This window comes from Paroedura picta, chromosome 2 (assembly GCF_049243985.1).
Source record: "Paroedura picta isolate Pp20150507F chromosome 2, Ppicta_v3.0, whole genome shotgun sequence".
NCBI lineage: Eukaryota > Metazoa > Chordata > Lepidosauria > Squamata > Gekkonidae > Paroedura > Paroedura picta.
In genome coordinates this window covers 114,116,631-114,140,005 of record NC_135370.1, presented here as the reverse complement: position 1 = coordinate 114,140,005, position 23,375 = coordinate 114,116,631, and the positions used below count along the sequence as shown (strand labels likewise).

At 39.4% G+C, this 23,375-nt stretch overlaps 1 protein-coding gene across 15 annotated transcripts in view; it reads right to left on the bottom strand.

The window, feature by feature from the left end:
• CD44 (CD44 molecule (IN blood group)) overlaps nucleotides 1-23,375 on the bottom strand; it is a 108,241-nt gene that overhangs the window by 10,460 nt on the left and 74,406 nt on the right. For 2 of the 15 annotated variants that reach the window (XM_077322158.1, XM_077322155.1), the window contains exons 7-17: nucleotides 23,136-23,303; nucleotides 21,318-21,539; nucleotides 19,346-19,525; nucleotides 17,617-17,697; nucleotides 16,914-17,087; nucleotides 15,770-15,958; nucleotides 13,915-14,094; nucleotides 10,958-11,137; nucleotides 10,209-10,424; nucleotides 8,567-8,737; nucleotides 7,483-7,644 (exon numbers count right to left, since the gene is read on the bottom strand). In XM_077322158.1, the coding sequence (XP_077178273.1) occupies nucleotides 7,483-7,644; nucleotides 8,567-8,737; nucleotides 10,209-10,424; nucleotides 10,958-11,137; nucleotides 13,915-14,094; nucleotides 15,770-15,958; nucleotides 16,914-17,087; nucleotides 17,617-17,697; nucleotides 19,346-19,525; nucleotides 21,318-21,539; nucleotides 23,136-23,303 (1,923 nt within the window). The remainder of the gene's footprint in view (nucleotides 1-7,482; nucleotides 7,645-8,566; nucleotides 8,738-10,208; nucleotides 10,425-10,957; nucleotides 11,138-13,914; nucleotides 14,095-15,769; nucleotides 15,959-16,913; nucleotides 17,088-17,616; nucleotides 17,698-19,345; nucleotides 19,526-21,317; nucleotides 21,540-23,135; nucleotides 23,304-23,375) is intronic. The other 13 variants (XM_077322156.1, XM_077322157.1, XM_077322161.1 and 10 more) reach the window with 13 other exon arrangements.

The window sequence follows — 23,375 nt, the reverse complement described above, 5'->3', positions numbered from 1 at the left end:
TGCCCCAAGCAGGAACTATCCTAAATAAGTAAATAAAGAAAGAAGCAAACAAGCTACTTCTGAGATGGGAAGAAGACTTGGCAGGTGCATTATGAGGACGAATGGAGAATCTTGTTTGCTGTGCCATGGGCTGCTGCTTTTGCATTAGCCTTGTTCTTGTACTTAATGCCATGACTTTGCTGATGTGTGATGACTCCTTAAATTAAGGTATCTTCATGTACTGAGATTGACATGTTGCAAGGAGATGCTTATTTTGAAGTTGAGCCACCAGAGTAAATTCATTTGCTGTCCACAATAAAGTTATTATTTTCTTTTGTAAAGTGTTTGGGGGTTGTGATATAAAGAAACAGTGTCAGCATAGAATGCATCAGAATCCTTTGTTCTGAATCCTTGACTGAATTAGTTCAGATTAGTTTGACCTGCATTAGTTCAGATTAAAACAAGATGAATACAAGTCCAATTATTAAAATTCTAAGCCCTGACCCAAATCCAAAAGATATTTTGTAGTTAATGCAGCCTGCAGATCACAAGTGAAACCACTCAATCTATACTAGCCTTAACATCAAATTTTGTTTTAGAATGAAGCAATAAACTCCAAACACAATATAAGAATATGCATTGATTATTTAAAATCAACTACATTAAGGGGAATTCTGCACAAGGACCAATGTTGCCAAATGTTTTCAGTATGCAGAAACGCTATATTTAATAGTGGAATTTCGTTATTCCACATACCTTTAATTTTAGTGGAATATTGAAGTCCCAGTAGCATTGTAATCGTTCCCCACAGGTTTCCGATCTCACTGGAATCGGAACAAAGGAAGCAATATTTTTCTGTGCTTCTTCCCGCCCCTGGCCATCAATCAAACAGAACAGCCAATGGAGAGAGGGCGGAGCCATGGCACTTGGATAGCTCGAATACTTCGAGCTCCTGTTCCACTGAGGGTCAATCACTGCTGTGATTGACAGAATCGGGTTTTGGGTACGCAAACCCACCTACCATCTTCTCAGGAATTCCTTGTGAATCTCTGGGGCCTTTCTGTTCCGCAGGGAATTTAATACTCCCTGGAACATAAGCTCAGTGTGCACAGGGTCCAGCAAGTGCCGTTCGCCATTTTAAAACTTTCGTCTTTTCTTACAACTCTGCAATCTACACAGCTTTTACTTTAATCTTCAAAGCTAATTGGATTCTTCCTTGCAAGACTTTTGACTCATCACAACTCCGGAGTGAAAACAACTGGCAGATATCGGATCGAGCCTACAAACAGTGAGTGGGGGTTTCCCCCGGCACCTTCTCCCTTTGGAACAAACTCTCGGCGTGAAGAGCTGCTCTCCTTAATTTAAGCAGCTAGAGTGACAAGGAGATAAGTGGGAGAAGGTAGAGAAAGGGGCTAAGACAGCCAGAACACCCCCTCACCATTGTTTATAAACCGGAGATTGAAAAAGCAGATATAAGGACTTCGCGAGAGTTCTGCGAGAGTTCTGTGCCAGAACGAGATTTCAGGCTTGGAAAAGCTTCAACAGGTCATCAAAGCGACGGACAACAGCTGGTGAAGAAAATAGTTTCGGTTTCCCATCGGCAACTACAGGGACTAGTGTGTGCAAAGAGACAAAATTTTATCTGGAGAGCTATTTTTGGTCTTGTCTTTCTGTTTTGCTCTACAATCGCTCCTTGTTTTTTAACTGTCTTTTGGCTGATTTCCCTGGACTCTGAGTTTTATAAGGAGGGACCTCTACTGGTTATTTGCAAAATTGCAAATATATTTTGGAAACAACATATGCATAATTGATTAAGTCTAACAAAATTCCAAACCTGGAACATGTTTTCGTTTAAAAAATTTGCATATCTTCTAGAGAAACAAACACAAGACCTGAAAGAATCTATAAATGGCTCACTTAAAAATATGCTCATGGAGTTTAAAGGTATTAAGGAAGAAGTCTCCAACAGGAATGATGAACCAATAGTAGTGGCTGATGATAGCTCTAAACAAGGTGGAAAATCATCAGCAGAAGAGGAATCTGAAATTATGGAGATGGAAAAGGGGATGTCAGAGTCTTGCAGCCCAGATAAGGTCACCCTACCTGAGAAGATACATAGCCACCCCAAAGCAACAATACACAAGAATCAATTAAAAGACATATGGATCTGCGGTGAAAGCAATCGATTGAAAGGAGCTTCATGGAAAAACATCGGTACTGATATTGGAGTCCAGGAGGTACAACTGCTTCAAGATTTATCGATGTGTACTCCGAGGGAAAGACTACAACTGTACTTTCCCAGTGAAAGACCAATAGGACAGAACATTAGTCAACGGGAGCCACAAGACGTAATAAGCCTCGATATGAGACCCCCTTAAGAAGCTTGGGGAATGGAAATGTAACACAGTGGTTGAAATTATTTTCCTCTTTTCCCTCCTTTATGTAGCCATATAGGCAATATAACTAGTTAAGAAGTTAATCTGGGGTCTAAGATCTTTTAAGTAAGCTGAATTTGTATTATTAAACCTAATTTCGCAGTGTCTACCAGCCCAAAATCAAAGCATAACTAAAAGAAGACACCTAATGGAATGGGCTTATATTATAGTGTGAGGTTTTAGATTTCCTATGATAGCTGAATTTGAATTATCTAACATATCTCTGTAGTGACTTTCAGCCTAAATTTAAAGCATAACTAAAAGGAGGTTTCTAACTGAGGAGGTGTAAATATAACCAACGAAAAATCTATTCTACTAATTAATGAAGACTCCATTTTATTATTTCTGGTATTAACAATGTACACTTATTGTTTCTCTTCTTTCCGTACAACTAAGCAGGCTTATTTTTTTTTCCTTTTTCCCTTTCTCTAGTGGAACTGTGGAGGGCTCTAGGAATACGTTAAGTATAAACTGTTTATGATTGTTAAAACTATCAGAAACTATGCAAACAAATGTTGAAATGATGGTAACAAAGTAGACTTCTCTTTTTAAATGTGGTGCAAACGTGAAAAAGTCTATAAAAAGTCTATAAGCTTTGGGTAAAAGTCCATAATATTGTAGCCAGTCTTATAATCTTAAATGGAGAGAAGAGGGTTTTTAAGATTGAAACGGAGAAGAAGAAGAAGAAGAAGAAGAAGAAGAAGAAGAAGAAGAATTGGTTCTTATATGCCTCTTTTCCCTACCCGAAGGAGGCTCAAAGCGGCTTACAGTCGCCTTCCCATTCCTCTCCCCACAACAGACACCCTGTGGGGTGGGTGAGGCTGAGAGTGCCCTGATATCACTGCCCGGTCAGAACAGCTTTATCAGTGTCGTGGCGAGCCCAAGGTCACCCAGCTGGTTGCATGTGGGGGAGCGCAGAATCGAACCTGGCATGCCAGATTAGAAGTCCGCACTCCTAACCACTACACCAAACTGGCTCACCAAACTGGCATAATACACCTTCAGAACAACTGCTGAGTTTATTCCTTAACATCTATCCCATGATACTTCTGATAGCAAAGACTGAATAGTCACTTCATTTCTATAACATTTCTGTTGAATGCTAAGAAACCACTCCTAAATTCACACTCGATTCCTGTCCCACCTTGAAACCTGAGATCAGGTAATGACATGAAAACATGCATCTAGGATGTTGATGGATATGTACATACAATACATATCCACCTACATAAAATTACTTTTATGGGAATATCACTTGCAAGACTGTGACATTTTATACATCTACTATCAACTGTTACATTGCTATCCATAATTATTCAGATGCTGGTTCAATTGCAACTAATGGTAGACTGCTCTGAGCTTTGAAAGCTCTGGTTTGTGTGGTAAGTTTGTTTTATCATCTAATTCTTGGGAATTTTTTGTGCATTGTGTCTCATTTACATACTAAATATCTAAGCCAAAGCAACAGTTTTATAATACATCTGTTCCACTTAATATTTCTGGTAAGGTCTTGGAGGAAGAGCATGTCTCATGGCTTAAGTGCCAGCACTTAACACCCACTCAGGGTGGCTGTCCCACCTCTGAGAGCCCACTCCTCCAACTGGCTTGCCTGTCACTCTAACAGCGAGCCAATCACCTTCTGTTCCCCACCCCTGACCACCCCTTCCTCCTTACACTTCCCTCTGAGGCTTGGAGGCGGCAGATCCCTGCTGGTTTGGATCCCACCTAGATTTCCATGTTTTGTGGGGGGGGGGGAGATTTTTTTTGGCAATTTCCCCCTCCTGAAGCAGTCCCAAATGTTCCCTGAAATGCTGCTCCTGGGAGGACAGGACAATCAGAGGGTGCCCGTGGGGAGGGAGGAGTTGGTGAAAATCACTCCATTCTTGCACACACAGAAATCTATGTGGAATCTAGTTCATAATTCCCCTGTATTTTCATACATGAAAAGAGACTTGGATAGCATTCCTTGTATTTTTAACTCTTGCTGGCAGTAGGAAATGTATTTTGGTCAGAACTACTCTCAATTTTAGGGAAAACTCAATGTATCACATTATCCTGAGTGTTATTTACAAGATGTTCCTCTTCATTTCTCCACACGAGTGTGACTCAGGGCCACCCTGCCCCTCTAAAAACATATCATTAAGCAACTGGAATTGCTTGAAGTTATAAAAAAGCACCCCCTGCCATTTCTCACCTCCTTGCTCTCTCGCTTTCTTCTCCCGCTTTCTGATGCTTCCGGGCACTCCACATGGCTGATTAAATGGCTGTGAAGAGGGACTCGCAATACCAGTGAGTCTCCCCGCCTGTCAATTATGGCAGCCAGCTAATCAGCTTTCTCCTAGCTTTAAAGGGAAAGCGATCTTTATTTTTAAAGTAAAACTTCTCCATTGCTAGGCCTATGCATATAATCTTAGATGCATATTGCATAGTTTAATGCCAGTCGTTTTGGAAGTTTGACACTTGAAGATGAACAGAAGTAATTTTTTCCCGATTTTTTTTTGGGGGGGGGGGGTAGAGAGGCATGCTTTGTGTGCCAACTGATGGGTGGATTTTTTTTTTTTTGTTCTGCCTCTATGGAGCAACGTGTATTCATTTCTCCATAGCAGCTTGCTACAAAAAAAAAGCCCTGTTCCAGAGAAAAGGGAAAGGGAGGTGGGCACTTGAGACAGAGATCATGCTACTTCTGGCCACTTTGGTTACCTGCAGCCATTTCGCTAGTGGTTGCTGGTTGCTTTCCTCCCACTCATGCAATATAGCTTTAAAATGGAGTATTTAGCTGCTGGTTTGCTGCTGGAACGCTGGATGCCATGTAAAACATCAAAAAAAAAGCGTGTCTGCAAGAGGTAACTCTTTCACTACATTTTCTGGGTGTGGCATGGCCCTCAGTAATTCTGATCAAGATTTTCACCCATATCTGCATGGCAGGGCAGTATATAAATTATATAAATAAATAAGTATATAAATAAATAATATAACAACATCCATCAGAAGTACATGAACCCAAAGCATATGCCACTCACAAATGAATAATGCATTCGATCCCAAGCTGCAGTTATTACAGAAACTACAGATGTTGTAGTTGTCTAGTGACAGATAAAAGCAAATTGGTCTCTGCACATACACACATGCAATCCATACTATTTTCTACAGGCATGCTTCAAAATCATGGAAGCAAAATCATGAAAATTCTATTAATACTTTTAATATTTAGTATATATGTTTCTTAAGATAAGACAATGACATGAATGGAAGCAAATACTGAATGCAAAATAAACATGCTAGCTTGGATGCTTCCTGATATTTCCTCGGGTGCAAGGTGGATGGGCAATTCTTGCCAATTCCTTTATCCCAAGAGAGTCCTAGAACTCCAAATATTATTTTTAGGGGATTCCCCCCCTGCCCCCAGAAATAGCTTGCCTGGCACCCTTGTATAGAAGATTATCGGTACAATCTAATCAATTGAACCTATTTACCTCAAATGCGCAAGACAGAATAAATGGCTTTAAAAAAGCAAAATTCTACATCCAAACATATATCCAAATATATATAGCACTGATCAGAAAGCATTACTCAGAACTCTCTCTCTAGCTCTCTCTCTGAGTTGAGATATATATGTATCAAACAAGAATTTTTGAAATATATGACTATACCAGGAACATTTCAAAACAGCCAACTGAATACTGAGGTTAACCTTCCTACAAGTTCATCCAGGCTGTACTGCTGTTGAATGCCCAAGACAGATGATAGATAACTGCATCAATCACATATAGACAGATGTGCATAGGCATCCTATCCACATACTTCTATTTCTTCCACCCAACTACAGGCAAATATCCTCTGAATATGAAATAATTGTACAGATGTATATAAGACTAAGATGTATATAAGACTAAAATACTAAGATAGAACTTTTGTCTGCATAATTCCAGAATCTAAGTTTAAACTCTTTTTTGTACCATTGTCAGGTAAGAGGTCAGTTGCGGCGGAAGCAAGACACAACACACTTTAGTTGGATTTAAATTGGCCACAGCTTTAATGAACACCTCCCACGGAGGGTTGGCGCTGCACAGGGGAATGAGCCTGGTTAGGCAGTCTGCCAACTGCCCTGCCCAGCAACCAAGACCCATAATAAGTCCATCACTGTTCCCCGCTGGGAATACGGACTAACAGGTTTTGGTTTGCCTTATGATGGGAGATAACTCAAAGGAGGGCCAAGGGGCACAAACCGCCTTGCCTTACCTCCAAAGTTATCCGATTACAAATGAGCTACACTAGCCCCACCCCGCCGGGTTGGCAAAACTGCTCATTGTCATCACCCCCTTTAGGAGGCCCCAATCCCCGAAGGGAGGCCGATCGCACACCGGCTCCCAACAGGCTCATTTTCCTGTGCCAACCCGCTGTGACGAAATACAAAATGAACACAAACATATATAATAACAGGGAGGGTGGGTGGGATTGCTTGCCTGCTCCGAGGCAAAAGGCGGGAAGCTGTTGAGCGGTGTCCCTAGGACGCTGCTAGCCCCGCCACTCTTTTTCTAGGCGCGCTCCCATCGCAGCGCGCAGCCGCCGAGGGAGGCTTGTAGCCAGGCCGTCTTTTTTCCGCCCGCCCTCCACCCGACAACAGGCGACACGGGTAAGTCCCCGTCGCCCCATTGTTTTTAATCACTGAAGTTGATTGTATGTTCCCATAAAGACACCCTGAGATAATTTTAACCCCTGATATTCTCCAAAAAGGTTTTCCTATAGAGTGCCGAAAGTTACCATACATTGAAATCTATTTTCCTCAATCTATGCATATATTTCAAAATCAAGAGGCATATAAGAATCAGTCTCATGTTATGGTATTTTGGATGTGGAGATGGTTTCAAATAAGAGCCATGGATTCATAGCATAATTTTCCTAAGAGGAAACTCAGTCTATTAATTTATCAAATGGAAATAGCAACTGTATACAGCACACAGTACGCTGGGAATGCATGAGACCTTCAACAAATTTTAAAAGGACACAGAAGTTAATAATAAACTATTCTTAATTAAAAATCCCACCACCATTAAACACTACTGGATACCTGTATGATAAGTACTATTTTTGTGATTTGTCCCCCTCCGAGGAACAATTCCAGCAGGCAAAACACCCTCTGTGGAATTTGGAGAATACTTGTCTTCGCTATCATGCTTCACTGGTTCTGGGGTTGAATCGTCATCTTTGGCCCCATCATGGGAGACCAGATCTATTCCAACAGTAAAGTAATTGAGAATGTAAGCATTTTTCAAAGCTATTAACTGTGTATCACTCTAATTTACTGTCCCGCCCTGCAGAAATTTCCTTGTTTGTCATTCTTATCCAAAACCCAGACTGAACTGTATTTTTATAGTCAGTTTCTGGCATGGGATTTTCTACACCTTGAGTATATTATAAAACACAAGTCTGGTTAACTTGAATGCTGAATTCTCTGTGCTCCACACATTACTGCCAACCATCAGATCTCCTAATGTTTTCCTTCCTGTTTTCCTTCCTGCCCAATACCTGAGATCGCTGTGTTGTAGAAAGCACATAGTCTGTTGATGGGTGATGCTCATTACTCTAATTTCATTTCCTCCACGTGCAGATATTGACATTTTGACAAGTTTTAATTTGTGCTCATTTCATTATAAACTCTATAGTAACTAAACATCCACCATCCTAAACACAACCACAAGTCTGGCCCTACTGGCTATTTACTGGTAGAAATGGATCGTTCCTCACCCCCCCCCCCCTCCAGCAGGTTCATTTGATCCCTCCCTCCTTCTTCTACAACTGGAAAGTTATCAGGATCCAAACTATTGACTAAATGCCACTGGTCAATTCACAAAATAATCACAATGAATGAGAAGGCAATATCAATAGAAAAAACTGAAGACAGAACTATATAAAGCTTATTTCTTTAGATTTAGACATGATTTCAAACTAAACGGCAAATGAATTCACATTATTAATCAGCAGGAGAAAAAGTGTGTTGTATTTGATCAAATAATACAAAGCACACAGATCATGAGATACGATATTGCAAGAATCCAGACTTGATCAAAGTTCTGATGAAATACAGTAAAGCAGCCACATCTTATTTCTTACATCATGACCACATGAACATAATGTAGGATTCAGACTAATACCTTTATGTAGACCATGTTCATTTCCATTATTTGCACTACTTCCCATCAGTATATCATCTCTAGAAGTATTAGTAGAATATCCTTCTTCCATGTGCCAATCTGGCTGATGAACAGGAGGTAATGGCTTTTGTGTGGCATCTTCATGACGAGCATCATTGTTATGGATGACAGCTGTTTGATTAATCAATTGTAAACTAAGATTTTATATACTAGGTGCCTTTTGCACTCCAATCTATTCTCAGGTTCCCTCATCCAATATTTTCAGTTTAATTCATAGTCTCAAGGCCACAGTGATTTTTCCTAATGGACTTTGTAAATAGCTCTGGATGTTTGCCATCAAAACCACCCTCCAGCAGTTATCTTTTACAATAAATCACACCGATATATGTGATCCTGTTGTGCAGTTTTCCTTAATATCACACTGTTAAGTATCCAAGAAAAGAGAAAGCCTCTTTTGGATCTGGGTTATCATTATAGTAACTAGATATTCAGGAACTGTCAAAGTGACAATTAGCCCAGTCCAGAGTTGCCAATCTCTGTTCTTATAGACTCCGTTAGAATGACGGAGAAAGCCAATGCACATCTAAGACTCTCAGATCCATTTTAAGAAATCATAAATGTCAGCACATGATTCTGCACAGCTGCTGAGATGTGAAACTGCATAACTTCAAAGATTGTATTACAGTTATCTTTGCATCTTGAAACAGGGAACAGTATTTGTCGGGAAAGTGGTTAACAGTTTGTAATATTAAAAGCAATCTGTCTTTCTCATGATAGTATAGCGCTTTGGATCCAACCACCACATGCTTGCTATAAAGAAATAAGGAAGTGGTTAACAGGAAAAAAAGATCCCAGGAACATAAGTTTGGGAGTTTATTATCTGTACTATGTGCCACATTTGTATGTAGTATATTTTGAAGGGCCAGACACTGCCCTTTTTCAGAGGGACCTCTTCAGTAGCTTTTGATGCAAGCTGAACTTTCTCACTTAGCAGAGGTGGATCTAATTAAGTTTCCAAAGTACGTCCTCTATTTTAAATCTTGGAAAGAATTTTGCCAGTTTCACTTTCTCGCTACAGATCTTTGATCTTTCTGTGGTGTGCTCAGGAGCCCCTTTCCCCCAGAACAACATGGGAGGGGGTATTTTGAGCTACAGTAGTGTGTGTGTGTGTGTGTGGGGGGGTCTGGTACAATGAAATAAAAATACCAGTTTTTTCACAGTATTATATAACAACAACAAAAAACAACCCAACAATTTATCAAAAGCAATCTAAGAATTCTGGTCAGAAGTCCAGGGGAGCAGAATTCTCCTTATCACCTCACAGGATGATTCAGACAACCTGATAATCAAGTGGTCATATGAACACCATGATACATAACATACTGAATAGTAATGATTGCTTATTTATTGAATGAAAGTAAGCAGCCAGTGATAACCATGGGCAGAACCAATCTAAGTGACCCCATAGATCAGGGGTAGTCAAACTGCGACCCTCCAGATGTCCATGGACTCCAATTCCCATGAGCCCCTGCCAGCATTCGCTGGCAGGGGCTCATGGGAATTGGAGTCCATGGACATCTGGAGGGCCGGAGTTTGACTACCCCTGCCATAGATCCTACCTGTAATTATTTGCCAGTAGTACCTGTATGAAAGTCTTTTTCTTCATTATTGTTTTCTGGTGGAGCAAAAGTTGCAAGTTCTTCATCCTTTATGCTGTTTGTTGGATATTCTTCTTCTCTACTCCATTCATGCTGTATATCATACACTTCTGGATGAATAGTGACATTTTCATGTTTGGTTTCATCAGTGACATCCACAGCTGTTATAATGATGGTTGGATGAATTTCAAATGTTATATCTGCATAGTGCAGATATAATGCATAGTGCACATCATTGACTATTATTTTATTGAACTTTATTAATATTCTTTATTGATATGCAATAAAAAGTTTAGTATTTAGCCTTTATCTAAGTCAAGGAGGACACAAAAGAAGCCTAATTTAGCTGCAGAAATAATAAAGCCTCACCTAGCAGTGAAAAGAAAAAAACTTTAAGATATGTTTGTATACTACTTGAATTCAACAGTCCATATAAATTGTATCTCATTCATGAAAGGACCAGAACTGGGTCTTCATGTCTGATGTCACACTACAGACCACAGTAATCAGAGACCACTGCTGTTGTAAGGATGATGGGATCAGGTATAAATGTTATGTTTTCATGTAGTTTTAATTGGCTAAAATTTATTTTATCCAACCATAAAATGCCACATTTCATTGATTTCAGTATAGTTATGCAGTTTATTATCTAGAATACTACAGTAGTTTAATTGATATAGACCAAAAGCAAAGAAAAAGATAATTTTCAAAGATGTCCTTTGCCCACTGGTACCTGTATGTAAGGTTTCCTTTTCATGTACATGTTCAGCTGGAAAGCTGATTCCAGGTACCACATTATCTGTTGATTCATTTGCTTGATGCCTGTCTCCACCATCCCAGCCAGGATCTGTTACATGGTTAGGTGAATCTTGAATAGAAACTTCATGCTCAGTCCCATCAATGGTGATCACAACTGTCAAATTACAGTTGCATCATTTTTTTACTGTTAGAACATTCTTTTCCCAAGTTATTTACTAAACAGCATTTTATCTTACTTTGCTTAGTGAAGCACATGCTGCAGAAGCTTTTAAGTCTCTTCATTTTAACACTGTTCCCAGCTCCACACAAACATGTTTTTTTTTTTAAAGCAGCTTGCGGAGAAGATGCCATGATGTGAGAAAGAATGAAACTTTTCCCCTGGAAGCTGGGCCTCCCTTGTAGGATTACTGATAATGGCTATTAACTCTAATAAACTTCAACATATAATTTAACAAGAAAACAGATTGGCACTTTTCTCAGGTATAGTACCTTTATGTTTCTTCAAATACTTATTACTTGAAGAAATAATTTCAGATAGCATCTCATTCCTAGATGTGTTCCTAGGATACTTGTCTTCACTGCCACATCATTGAAACACTCCATTTAGTTGTGAATTTAATTTATAGTCTTCCCATTCACTGTCATTCCTAGACCATAGATGTTACAGTGAAGGCTGGATCATTGATATAGTCTATGGATGCAGACCCATTTCAAGCTATACTTCTGTGCAGGTTACAACAGTATCAATGAATTCAGGATAGCCTTCCTAATGAGTATGTGATGCCTCTCTGTACCACTATATATTTCTGGTAAGGGATTGGAGGAGGAGCTGGTCTCACTTAACACCCACTCAGGGTGGTTGTCCTGCCCCTGAGTGCCTCCTCCTCCAACCCGCTTGCCTGTCTGTCCAGTGGCCAGCCAATCGCCTCCCGTCCCCCACCCCTGACCAACACTTCTTCCTTACACTTTCCTCTGAGGCTCAGAGGCTGCAGATCCCTGCTGCGTGAGAGCTGCCCCTGCTGGTGAGTTCCCTTCCCAGGGGCCTCCAGCCTGCAGCCTTTCAAGGTCCTAGGGGGAGGGAGAGGCCATCTGCACAGTTCTTCCACCCCCTCATTTAGCGCCCATTGTATTCCTGAATGCAACAGGCTTCGTCCCTAGTACTAAATAACTCAAGAAGACACAAACTTATGTGAATCCCATTTTCTGACAGGTATCTATGTGGAGTGTTTTCCTTCCATGCTTGGTTTTACTTGGAGGAATAATTTCAAGTGCCATGCCATCCATTATAGTCAAATAGTATTTATCTTCATTGTTGTATCCAGAGTGTGTACAGTATACTAAAGGATCTTCTGTGAAATCTTCCTGCCTGCCATTATCATTGGAGGCACCAGCTGTTGAAAAGAAGGTTTGATATTTTCATATGTTATACTTATACTAGCTTCAAATCCCGTTCCTAAGAACAGGCCTTGAAAGGGTCCCCTCCCCTGGCCCTTGGCCAGGCAGCCTAAGGTGGCCTTGGGCGGCAAGTGGGGCAGGTGGGGCTAGGCAACTCGTTAGGAGGCCTGGGACAGAACTCCTTAGCAGTCAGCTCCTTAGCAGTCCATAACAAACGATCAGCAGGCTGGACGGCCCTGGTCAGCAGGCCAAGAGGCCCTTGTTAGCAAGCCCTCCACCACGATCCTTTGCCCAGGGCCTCTCCCCTTACCTGCTGCTGGCTCCAGGCACTGAGATGTCTGAGAGCAGAGGCTAGAGTCCAGGGACGGAGGGCGGGAGCTGCACGGGCAGGGCCAATCAGGGCAAAGCTGGCTGCACCCTGATTGGCCCTATTCCAACTTGGACAGCCGGACACATCCCACCCCCTCGGCCGGGGGTCGTCAACCCCCAGTCTGTGGCCCGATACCGGGCTGTGAAGGCCTTGGTAGTGGGCTGGCAGCGGCCATGCCTGCCTCCCCCCACCCCTGCAGCGAGAAACTCACCGGGCCACAAGAAAAGTGGCTGCCAAATCAGCCGCTTTGCTTGCGGCCCGGCTAGTTTCTTGCTGCTACCCGGGGGGGGGGGAGAGGCAGGCGCAGCCACCGGCACGCCAGCGGACACAAACACAGCTCTGCGCATGCACGTTTTCACCACCAGGGGGTGCTACCACGCATGCACAGCCCCCGGGCCACCGGCTCTTCCACACCCCCGGAGGCGGTCCCTGACCATCAAAAGGTTGGGGACCGCTGCTCTAGGCTGTTTCATAAACATATACAGGAACAACAGTGGATAAGGATAGTATAATACCTCAGTTTTAACTAAGTACTATATGTTGTTGAACTAAGTGAATATAGCAGGATTGTCACTTTAACAACCAATTAATTTTCTGAGATTTATGATTTACAGAATATGAACTCATTAAATACCAAACTGGAATTTCTTTATGTTGTCTAAATACTTTTTAACTGCTTTGATTTTGTAAGAATTATTCCCAGGAGCAGATCCTCTGTAGATATAATTGTAACATCCACTTTGATAATCATTATGATTAACATAACTGGTAATGAAGTATTGGAAATGAATACCAGGACACAACACATGGGAAGATTATGAGCAGGTGTTCTGGGCTAGTGCCATCCTGAAAACCCCAACTATTACAGAGCTGTGTAGACTTATTTTAAATACTATCTTTGTGTGGTCAATATCCCACATTATTTGGGATGTATAGACGGGAATTTTGTATAATATTTTATTATTTGATAAAGGGTAATATACCACCCTTTTCATCCAAGATGATTTACAACAGTCCAAAACTATACAGTATACATGCAATGTGTTTTTTTTCATGCTTTACTGAAAGGCAATGGAAATTCAACTCAGTAACAGATGTGGGAACCTACCTCAAATCTAAAGGTACCAGAAAACAAAACAACTATTTAAACTCTTACAAGCTGATACCTGTATGTGTTGGTTCATTTTCATGTTCACTTTCAACTGAAGGAATACTTTCAGGCAACAAATTATCGCTTGATGTATTTGTGGGATATTTATCTTCACTATGCCACTCTGAATGTTGCCTATGGAATATCATATCATGAGCAGTTTCTTCAAAGTAGGTGTTGCCACTGGAAAGTACAGCTGTTATGAAGATAGCTGGGTCAATTTTAAATGCTCTTTTCATAGCCACTTTCTGTGTATTTTGCTGTTATTTTACTTACCATGAGACGCAGAGAATATATCAGCTATAAACTTCAATGGAGATTAAGGTTGCATACTATGTGGCATATGACAGCATTCTGCATAATTTACAGAAGGATCTCCTATAGAGTGCCTGTGGGCACCATGGTGCCCACTGTAACTTTTTTATTGTACCCACCAAATGTTTTCAGAAAGTAGATGGGGAGCAGCCCAGCAAGACTTCTGACTGGCCACTGACAGATTACAATAATGTTTCAGTGGCAACTGACATCACAATGTTTGTTTTATTCTCCCTCACTTCTCTTTTCCAGTGTATTTTAAAAAATATACTCTTCTTGTCCCTTGTATTTGCGCTTTGTGGCACCCTTGCTCTGGCAGCCATTTTGTGGTTCAGTCTACCACCCGGAGTCAGAATTCCAAGATGTCCACAGGTTAAAAAGTTTGGCAACCTCTGAACTACAGAGTTCAGAGGACAGAACTAATTAATTTATTTTAATTACTGCTATCTGAGCCTCTTGTGGCGCAGAGTGGTAAGGCAGCAGAAATGTTGTCTGGAAGCTCTGCCCATGAGGCTGGAAGTTCAATCCCAGCAGCCGGCTCAAGGTTGACTCAGCCTTCCATCCTTCCGAAGTCGGTAAAATGAGTACCCAGCTTGCTGGGGGGTAAAACGGTAATGACTGGGGAAGGCACTGGCAAACCACCCTGTATTGAGATAGCCATGAAAACGCTAGAGGGCGTCACCCCAAGGGTAAGATATGACCCGGTGCTTGCACAGGGGATACCTTTACCTTTACCTATCTGGATGTCATAATCTATTTTTCTGCTCTTTTTCAGCATGAGGAATGATTCCTGGCAGTAAATCATCTCCAGAATTACTTGCATAATGTTGGTTGTCACTGTCCTAGTCAGGATGTTTCCCATCCATGAGTGGATAATAAATAGAATCTTCATCGTGAGTGCCATCATGGGGGATCACAGATACTATAATGATTTTGTTTGCAATGTTAACGTGATTATATTTTCACTGGCTTCTCTCCTATAGTTCTCCAAGTCCTATTTTGGTTAGGTTTACAGGTACTCTCTACTCTACTGATGGCTTACGGTGACTTCCAACATTCATTTATAAACATACATAATAAGTACCAGTTAAATATAATATTATAACTTTAAATCGTACAATAAAACAATCATGTCAGTCATGCCAGCCGCATGGCCAATGGTTCATTCAAGAGGGTCCAGATTTTGGTTTTCAGGAAGAAGGGGATATCCATCTAGAGGGAGCCCAGATGATGTTAATTGGAGTTATCTGCTGTTCATTGACCCCAACCAAATGTCTGGCAGAAGAGCTGTCTTACAGGCCCTGCAGAGCTGACCCAGCTCCATCAGGGCCCTTAGCTCTTCTGGGAGCTCATTCCAGAAAGTCTTTTGGGCCAGGAACCACTGATTTGTTTAGACTAGATGATCTTAATTTCCTTTGGGGAGCATAGTCAGCCAAGCAGTCCCTCAGGTATACAAGGCCTAGACTGTGTATGGCTTTAGATGTAGTATAATCTGGATTGTACTTCTTATAAGGGTTGGCAATACATTTACTGAGGTAGGTGGGGTGAATAGATACCTGTATAAATTGATGTATTTTTATGTTCATTCTCACTTGTGGGAATAATTCCAGGCAGGGTTTCTTCACTAGATGTGTTTGTAGAATATTGTTCTTCATTGTCCCATTCAAAATCAGGGTCCATTCTCTGTGTTAGTGGATGCTGAGTAGATTCTTCATGCTTCATCACATCATTAGACACCTCATCTGCTTTAATGATGAAGCATTTTGATAACTTGCTATATGCAGAACCACTGCTATTAATATTCTTTGGACTCTCTCCATTATACTTATATACATCTAGTCTACTATAGGCACTCAAGGAGATAAATAGAAAATATGCCTTTTAGATTTCTTTATGCCAGTACTTATGCACAGTAAATATGTTACTACCTTATGTATAATTTCAAAAAGCTAGCGGTACTTTGAAGACTACAAAGATATTCTTCAAACATACATTTGGTCAGATACATGTAATAGGTCCTCCCTAAGCTCCTGATTAGTTTTTTAAGTGTCACTAATGTCCCATTAATTTTTGCCACAATGAGCTTTAGATTTATTTTCATGAAATGCATTTTTAAACAAAGGACAATAAAATAAGGACTACTGATGACAAAGACTTAGAGTAATTATTAAGCGTTTATAGGAAACCATCCACTCAAAACTGATGAGAAATACCAGAGAGTATTTAACTAGTATGGTAGCTGGTAAACTAATTATTTTGGTGCAATTTATTTTATGGAAGTGAGAACAAAGAGATGTACTTAACACCAGAAGGGGTAAATAAAAATAGAAGAATGAAGGGATTAAATGGAAAAGCCTTGTCACTATAATGACAGCTATATACTAAATATTAAACAAAGATTCTCTACTAAGCTTCAGGAATAATTAGTAAGAAAAACTCAGTAATGGCACAAACAATCCACGTTTATGTCTGGCTAAACCACATCCATAAGGAATAAATGAGACAATTTCAAAGGACTGAATCATTAATCATAAGGCCAGCAGGTGAAAACCTTTAATATAAATATCAATTAGAAGATGATCCCCCAGTGCTTAGTAAATCTCATCAGAATTACAAAAAGATGTTTAGCAGCAAAAGTCCATTACGATCTAAGAACATTTTATCCAATGCTGACAGTGAAAATTAAATAATGATTCTTACTAATATGTTTCTGAGAAGGTTCATTTTCACTTGGAAGAGCAAGTGGGTGCAGAACATCATCAATAGTGTTATTTATTAGATGCATATTTTCAGTGCCTTGACTGGAGTAATCAACAAGAGAATATGAATCTGTGAATGTATCCTCATGTTTAGATCCATCATGGGAAGTCAGAGCTGTTATGACAATAGGCATTTTGTTACAGAAAGAATTCACCTTGTCAGTTTTGTTTAACACTAGGCTTTGATTTGTATTGCAGTTAGGAGAATATTATTACAAAGAGTATTAGTTTTATTGTTTTTGTTAAGCTCATGACAGATATAGAAAAAGAAGTACTCAAATAGGAACTAGATACTTCATAGCTTTATATTAAATCATTGTGACTAAATTCTGAGACTAATTCTTGCTATGTTCTCTGGTTATGTGGCAGCTAATGGTATTCTTTGATATGTCACAGACCAGTCTCTCCTTTCTCCCTTTGTGTGTACCAGCACAAATATCTTCTTCCTCAAAGGACTGGTTAAACTAACTGGGCAGATTTTGATTAACTTATTGTATGTATTCAGTGTGCCTTGTTCTGAATTATGTACTTTACTTTGAAAAGAGTTGAAAAGAGATGGTTTCTTATCATTTATGACATGAAAATAACTCCATTAATAATGTTTTATGCCTGGGGAGCCATGCATATTATCACTACATTAGTACCTGTATCTGATGATTCCTGCTCATGTTCATTTTGACTTGATGTGCCATCACTGCCCCAAGGAAGTTGATCTTGGTTTGAGTCTTCGTTTTAGTCACCATCATGGAAGACCATACATATAATAATATACTAATTAATTGGGCAGTTTAATGTTTATAGATCAACTCCTAGAACTTTTTCTTTATGAAGGCTATTCTTCATAAAGAAAAAGCTCTAGGAGTTGATCTATAAACCACCTATAGACCACCACCAGAGCTTGAACTCTCATATTCTTGCTACTATGGATTAGATAAACCATTAAAAACCACATTAAATTATTCAAAATTATGAAAAGCTAAACAAATTTAAACTGTTATAGAGTGCGAACATATTTCATATTTCCGTTTCAGACAACTAGGTTCTATGCTTTGATTGCAAATGAGATTTTTAAAATTATCTCACATGGTGTTTTGTAACAAAGCCTCTGTGAAAACAGTTTGTTCCATAAATATTGTAACGAGAACAAGAAGCAAGAGAATGCAAATTAGTAAACAGATATAGGCTGCCATACTGGGTCTTTATACTTGCATAAATAAAATCATGATTTAAAAGATGTTGAATCGATATTTCTTAGACAGGGAGAGGCACAATGTAATTTCCTATATTTTTGTTATAATTTATTATGACATTAACTAGCTTCGGGCCAGGAACGTATATTAAGATCTGAAGCTGACAAAGTCTAAGTTGGAATAAAATTATCAAGAATACATACACAAACTTCTTGTATGTGCACCAGTTACTTATTTGGCTGAATGAAATGTTTCAAAAGTTGCATGCTTTTCAAAATCATATACTTTAAATCCAAAAGAATAGAGCCCCAGTACATTTATACTGATTAGACCAGGGGCACAGCACACATTAAGACTGACAGGAGGAAGGACACAAAGCAAACAAGGCTATCAGGCACCTTGTAGTTGCTTGAGAAATCTATTCTGGCCCTACAAATAGTAGATGGCTTGTCTTTGATTTTTTTTAAAGGGCAAAGGTATTCAAAGATATGCTTTAGTAATTTTGCTAGTAATGTGCTCTATAACTAACACTACTTCTGTGAAAGTAGAAGAGTGTTCTGATATAGACGACCAGACCCCTTCTTCATATTATTAAGAAGGTTGGCTTATATTATGTTATACAGCTGATATGATAACCCTAACATTTAAATTTCAGAGGTATTTTATAACAGTGGTCCCCAACCCCCAGTCCGGAGACCGGTCCCGGTCCGTGGATCAGTCGGTACCGGGCCGTGGCTCCTCCTCATCCTCCTCCCCAGCTGCTGCCTTGGGGGCTGCCTTGCCACTCTGCCACTGGCTCACCTTTGGTGCTCTCCAGTGGCTGCCATGGCTGGGGCTCCCCCTCGGCGTGGCAGTGCACAGTTGCTGCTGGCAGCGCTCCCCAATGGGCAGTGGGAAGTCAGGAGCGTCTGCAGGAAAGCAAGCAGAGCAGGGGCTCAGGCGGCGATAGTGACGTCCCTCAGCAAAAGACTATCCCCCCTCCCGGGCCTCAGTAAAATTGTCAAGCGTTGACCAGTCCCTGGTGATAAAAAGGTTGGGGACCACTGTTTTATAAGATATGAAAATAAGTTAATCACAAATAATACAAAACTTGGTTTCAAGTCCTCATTTGCAACAGAGAAAGAATACTTGCTTTTGTAGTGAGACATAGATTACATGAGTTACTGAGTCCTACTAGCAGTACCTGTTTGAGCAGACTGGTTTTCATGATCACTCTCACTTGGAGGAATAAGTATTTGTACCACACCATGGCTTGTTCTATTTGTGGAAGAATTTCCTCCTTTCCTCCTTCCATATTTACCAACCGATAATAACTGATCTTGATGTGATTCTTCATCTTTGGTACTTCCATTGACGAACACTGCTGTTGAACCGTGGCAAATAAAGCTCAAATAAATACCTTCATCCTTGGATTTTTCAAATTGCCAGGAGAAATCATAGAATTATAGATAGAGTTGGAAGAGGTCATACAGGCCATCTAGTCCAACCCCCCTTTGGGTGCTCATGTGTTTACAGAGGTACTATTCATACAGGCTTCCTCATTCACTTCAACTGGGGAGACTTATACACATGTAATCCTTTGCAGATCAGAGTTCCTGCATCTAATGAATTGAGTGGGGAAATCAGTGAGGAGGTCTTTCTGCACACTGGAGTTCAAACATAAACAAGTAGCTGCTGTTTTAAGGAAGTTGTGTTATTCCATGTAGTACGAAGATAGTTGGCATTATTTTAATCACTTATCTGTCCAACAAAAGATATGCATTTTCATCTGAAGAATCATACTGAACAATCACCTCATAAACCAATTAAGCTAAGTCTGAATGGTTAGATCGTAACACAGCAGACATCCCTTACAGTTAATTATCTTGCAATTTGGATCCAGCAAGATTTAAAGTTAATAATCATGAATTACTTTAGAAAACTGAAGAACTGAAATATTTTTATATATTTTCTTTATCATGCATTGGTAGACTCATTAGTATCTGTCTTACCAAAATTGTTATTTGTATTTATTAATATATCATTATATTGTATTTATTAATATATAGGGGGCTGGACTAGATGACCCATGATGTCCCTTCAAACTGTATTGTTCTATGATTCTATCACGTCAAGGGACTGCACCTATGTAAGCATCTTGGGGGAAATTAATTAGGAATTTTATAGGATTGGGAAAACTTAATTAAGAATTTCATATGGTTGTAAAAACATTCTAGGGTTGCTATGAGTACATTTAGTCAACCAACCAATAAGGGAGGACTTGGGAATCCAACATTAAAATTGTAATACAGCTAAAAAATTGGTGAATATGAAATAATGGCATTTCTTTGATAAATGTGATCATTTTACAGCCCCCCATTCCGAGGCATTTTCAATTAAAAGATCTAACTTAAGAAGAATATCATAATTTAGTAATCCATTTTTAAAAGCAATATATTTCTAATGGTATAAAGTTAAATATTACTTAAACCTTGCTAATAAACATTCATGCAGATTCAGAATCTTTGTGTATTTAGGATTACAAAACAGAACTATTTGTATGTAATGGAAAATCTGGTAAAGGATAACTAGGTATTGAGTTATGAATAAGTGTTTTATATTGGAAGATACATCACCACTATTCCTATTTATTTCAATTCAGGCACTTGGCAAACATTTAAGGATAAACACATACTTTGCATTTATAATTAGCACTGATCACTCATCTTGTGGTTTACTTGCTAAAATTTACTTTAATTACTAAATTTAGAATGTTGGACACAGTTTGTCACATAAAGTCACAGAGAAGGCAGAGAAAGAACTACAGTACTTTCTCCCTTTCTCACAATACAAGAACTCATGGGCACTCAATGAAATTAATGAGCAGTAGGCTTAGAACAGATAAAAGGAACTACTTCATCACCTACAGATTAACACGTGGAATTCACCACCCCAAGAAGTAGTGGTGCCCCCCCTTCTCTCTCTCTCTCTCTTTCTGTATATATATATTTCCCTCATATGAGGGAAAGAAAACTGGCAATCTCCTCAAGGGAATAAAGAATCCTTTTAAAGTAAACAAGTGTCAGAAGACATCTGAATCAGAATATGAAAGTAGACAATTGAAATGGATATTTATTTCTAATCATAATGTGATAATTCATTATTTATAATGATACCTGCATGAAAAGCTTCTTCCATATTGTTTTGTTTTTCATCTGAGGGAACAAGTTCTTGATGCAAATCATCTGTGGTCGTGTTTGTAGGAAATGCGACTTCAGCTTCTAATCCAGAATGAACACCATCTTGAGGATGCGAAGTTGATACTTTCTGCTTGAGGAAGCTATCACTGGACGACATAGCTGTTACGATGATGTTTTTAATCAGTTCCAATATTTTGCCTGTAGAACAATCACCCTAATTGTTCTGTTTGTCTTGTAAAAAGTATACATGGGTTGCTCTTTCATTTATGTTCATAGGAAAAGGAGGGTGTGTGTAGATAAAATTTTGGAACACAGTATTGAATTTCACAATGTCTTATTATCATCACTGCAGTTTCCAGAAGCTGATTTTCCCAACAGTGCCCAGAGATCAGTAGCAACAGATGAAGTGAATTTAAAAGTAACATATACAGAAATCAAGTGTCAACAGCTTACACCCCTAATTCATCTATCAAAGTATCTGATAGATGCCAAGGCTGTGTACCATTTGGATTTAAGCATCTTAAAAGTCCATAATTTTTCTCTTGATCATCTTCCCTTTCTTCTTCTTTTACTGGATGACACATTGTACTTCATGGCTTCATTACTTTGTTTCAGGCACCAGGCCCAAGATTTTGGATAGTTAATAGAGAATTCCTCTTTCAGCTCAAAAGCATATTTGGGTTGCCATTATGTGTTACAGCTGGAGTAGAACCATTTCAACAAGTGTAGCCTTATTTGGTTTTAAAGGTGCTGCTGTTTAACATGGAAATTAAGACAGAAAGATCTTGAGGTACCACCACCTTAGCACCAGATATATCTTTCAAAGTCAAATCTTTCCCCAACATTCAGCAGAGACCATTATGATGTTTATCAAAGACGTCCAAGAGAACATGCCTTAGGTAGAGAAATACAGTAACCAGAACCCCAGTATAAAACACCAAGAACACAAGGAAACTAAGGTAGTTCTCCATCCGTGAAAGAAAAAGTCAGTAAGTCGCCATGCGTAAAGAAAGCAGAAAATATCAGTGAAAGTATTATGAGGAAGTGGAATTTAATCTTAACTGTAATCTTAATGCTAAACTAATGCCCTTATATTCAATACATCTTTGCTCTGATGTTTTCATATAGTAATTTGAATTTTTAAAAATGTGTTAAGGTATCATGAAATGACATTGCTCAAACTCTGCCTCCTAAATACGGCACCAAGTAGTATCAATTTACATTTGATTTAAAACATTTTTTCACAGACTAATCAAAGAAATCTGTCATTCTTTTTTTCCCCAGTGTGACTTGCAAGTGCTGTTCCACATGTATTCAGCACATACATTTCAGGTCACATTTAAAACTGGCCAGAGTGGCTGTGAGTTTAGCAAAGGGTTAAGTTTTGTGATTTTGTGACATTTGAAAGCACTTTTAAAATTTAAGATATGGTTGGACACAGATGACATGCTACTTCAGAACTTCTGCAAACTTCAACAGAGTTATGTGACCAAAATAAATTCAGATTGGTACTTTATGATTCACTCTTGCTTAGTCGAAGCCAAAATATTTGAGCTTTTGGTTTCATGGTTTGGTAACCATGAAGCAGAATGCATCTGGAAATAATGCCATCAAATATGCATTTCAGCATCTGCTTTCCTTATTTAAAAAAAAGTATATTAATTGCAGATGTAGTACCAATAAGAACTAGAAAGTGCTTCCATTGCTTAACTTAAGTTTTAGAATTTAACATTTTTACACTACTCTGAAGCAGGCAGTACTTTCAATATTGTGCTTAATCGCTTATACTGGTACCTGTAGAATAACGTTCACCATCACCTGGAGAAACAGTTCCAGGTAGTGTATCATTCCTTGTGTTATTTGCTGAATATCTGCCTTCATTGTTCCATCCAGAGTGTACAACATGTATCAATGAATCACGGGTTGAATCTTCATGTTTGACATAACTGGTGGAGACCACAGCTGTTGTAACAATGATTGGATTTATATTGGCGAATAATTGAGATACCATCACCATCACGGTCAATGTTCATA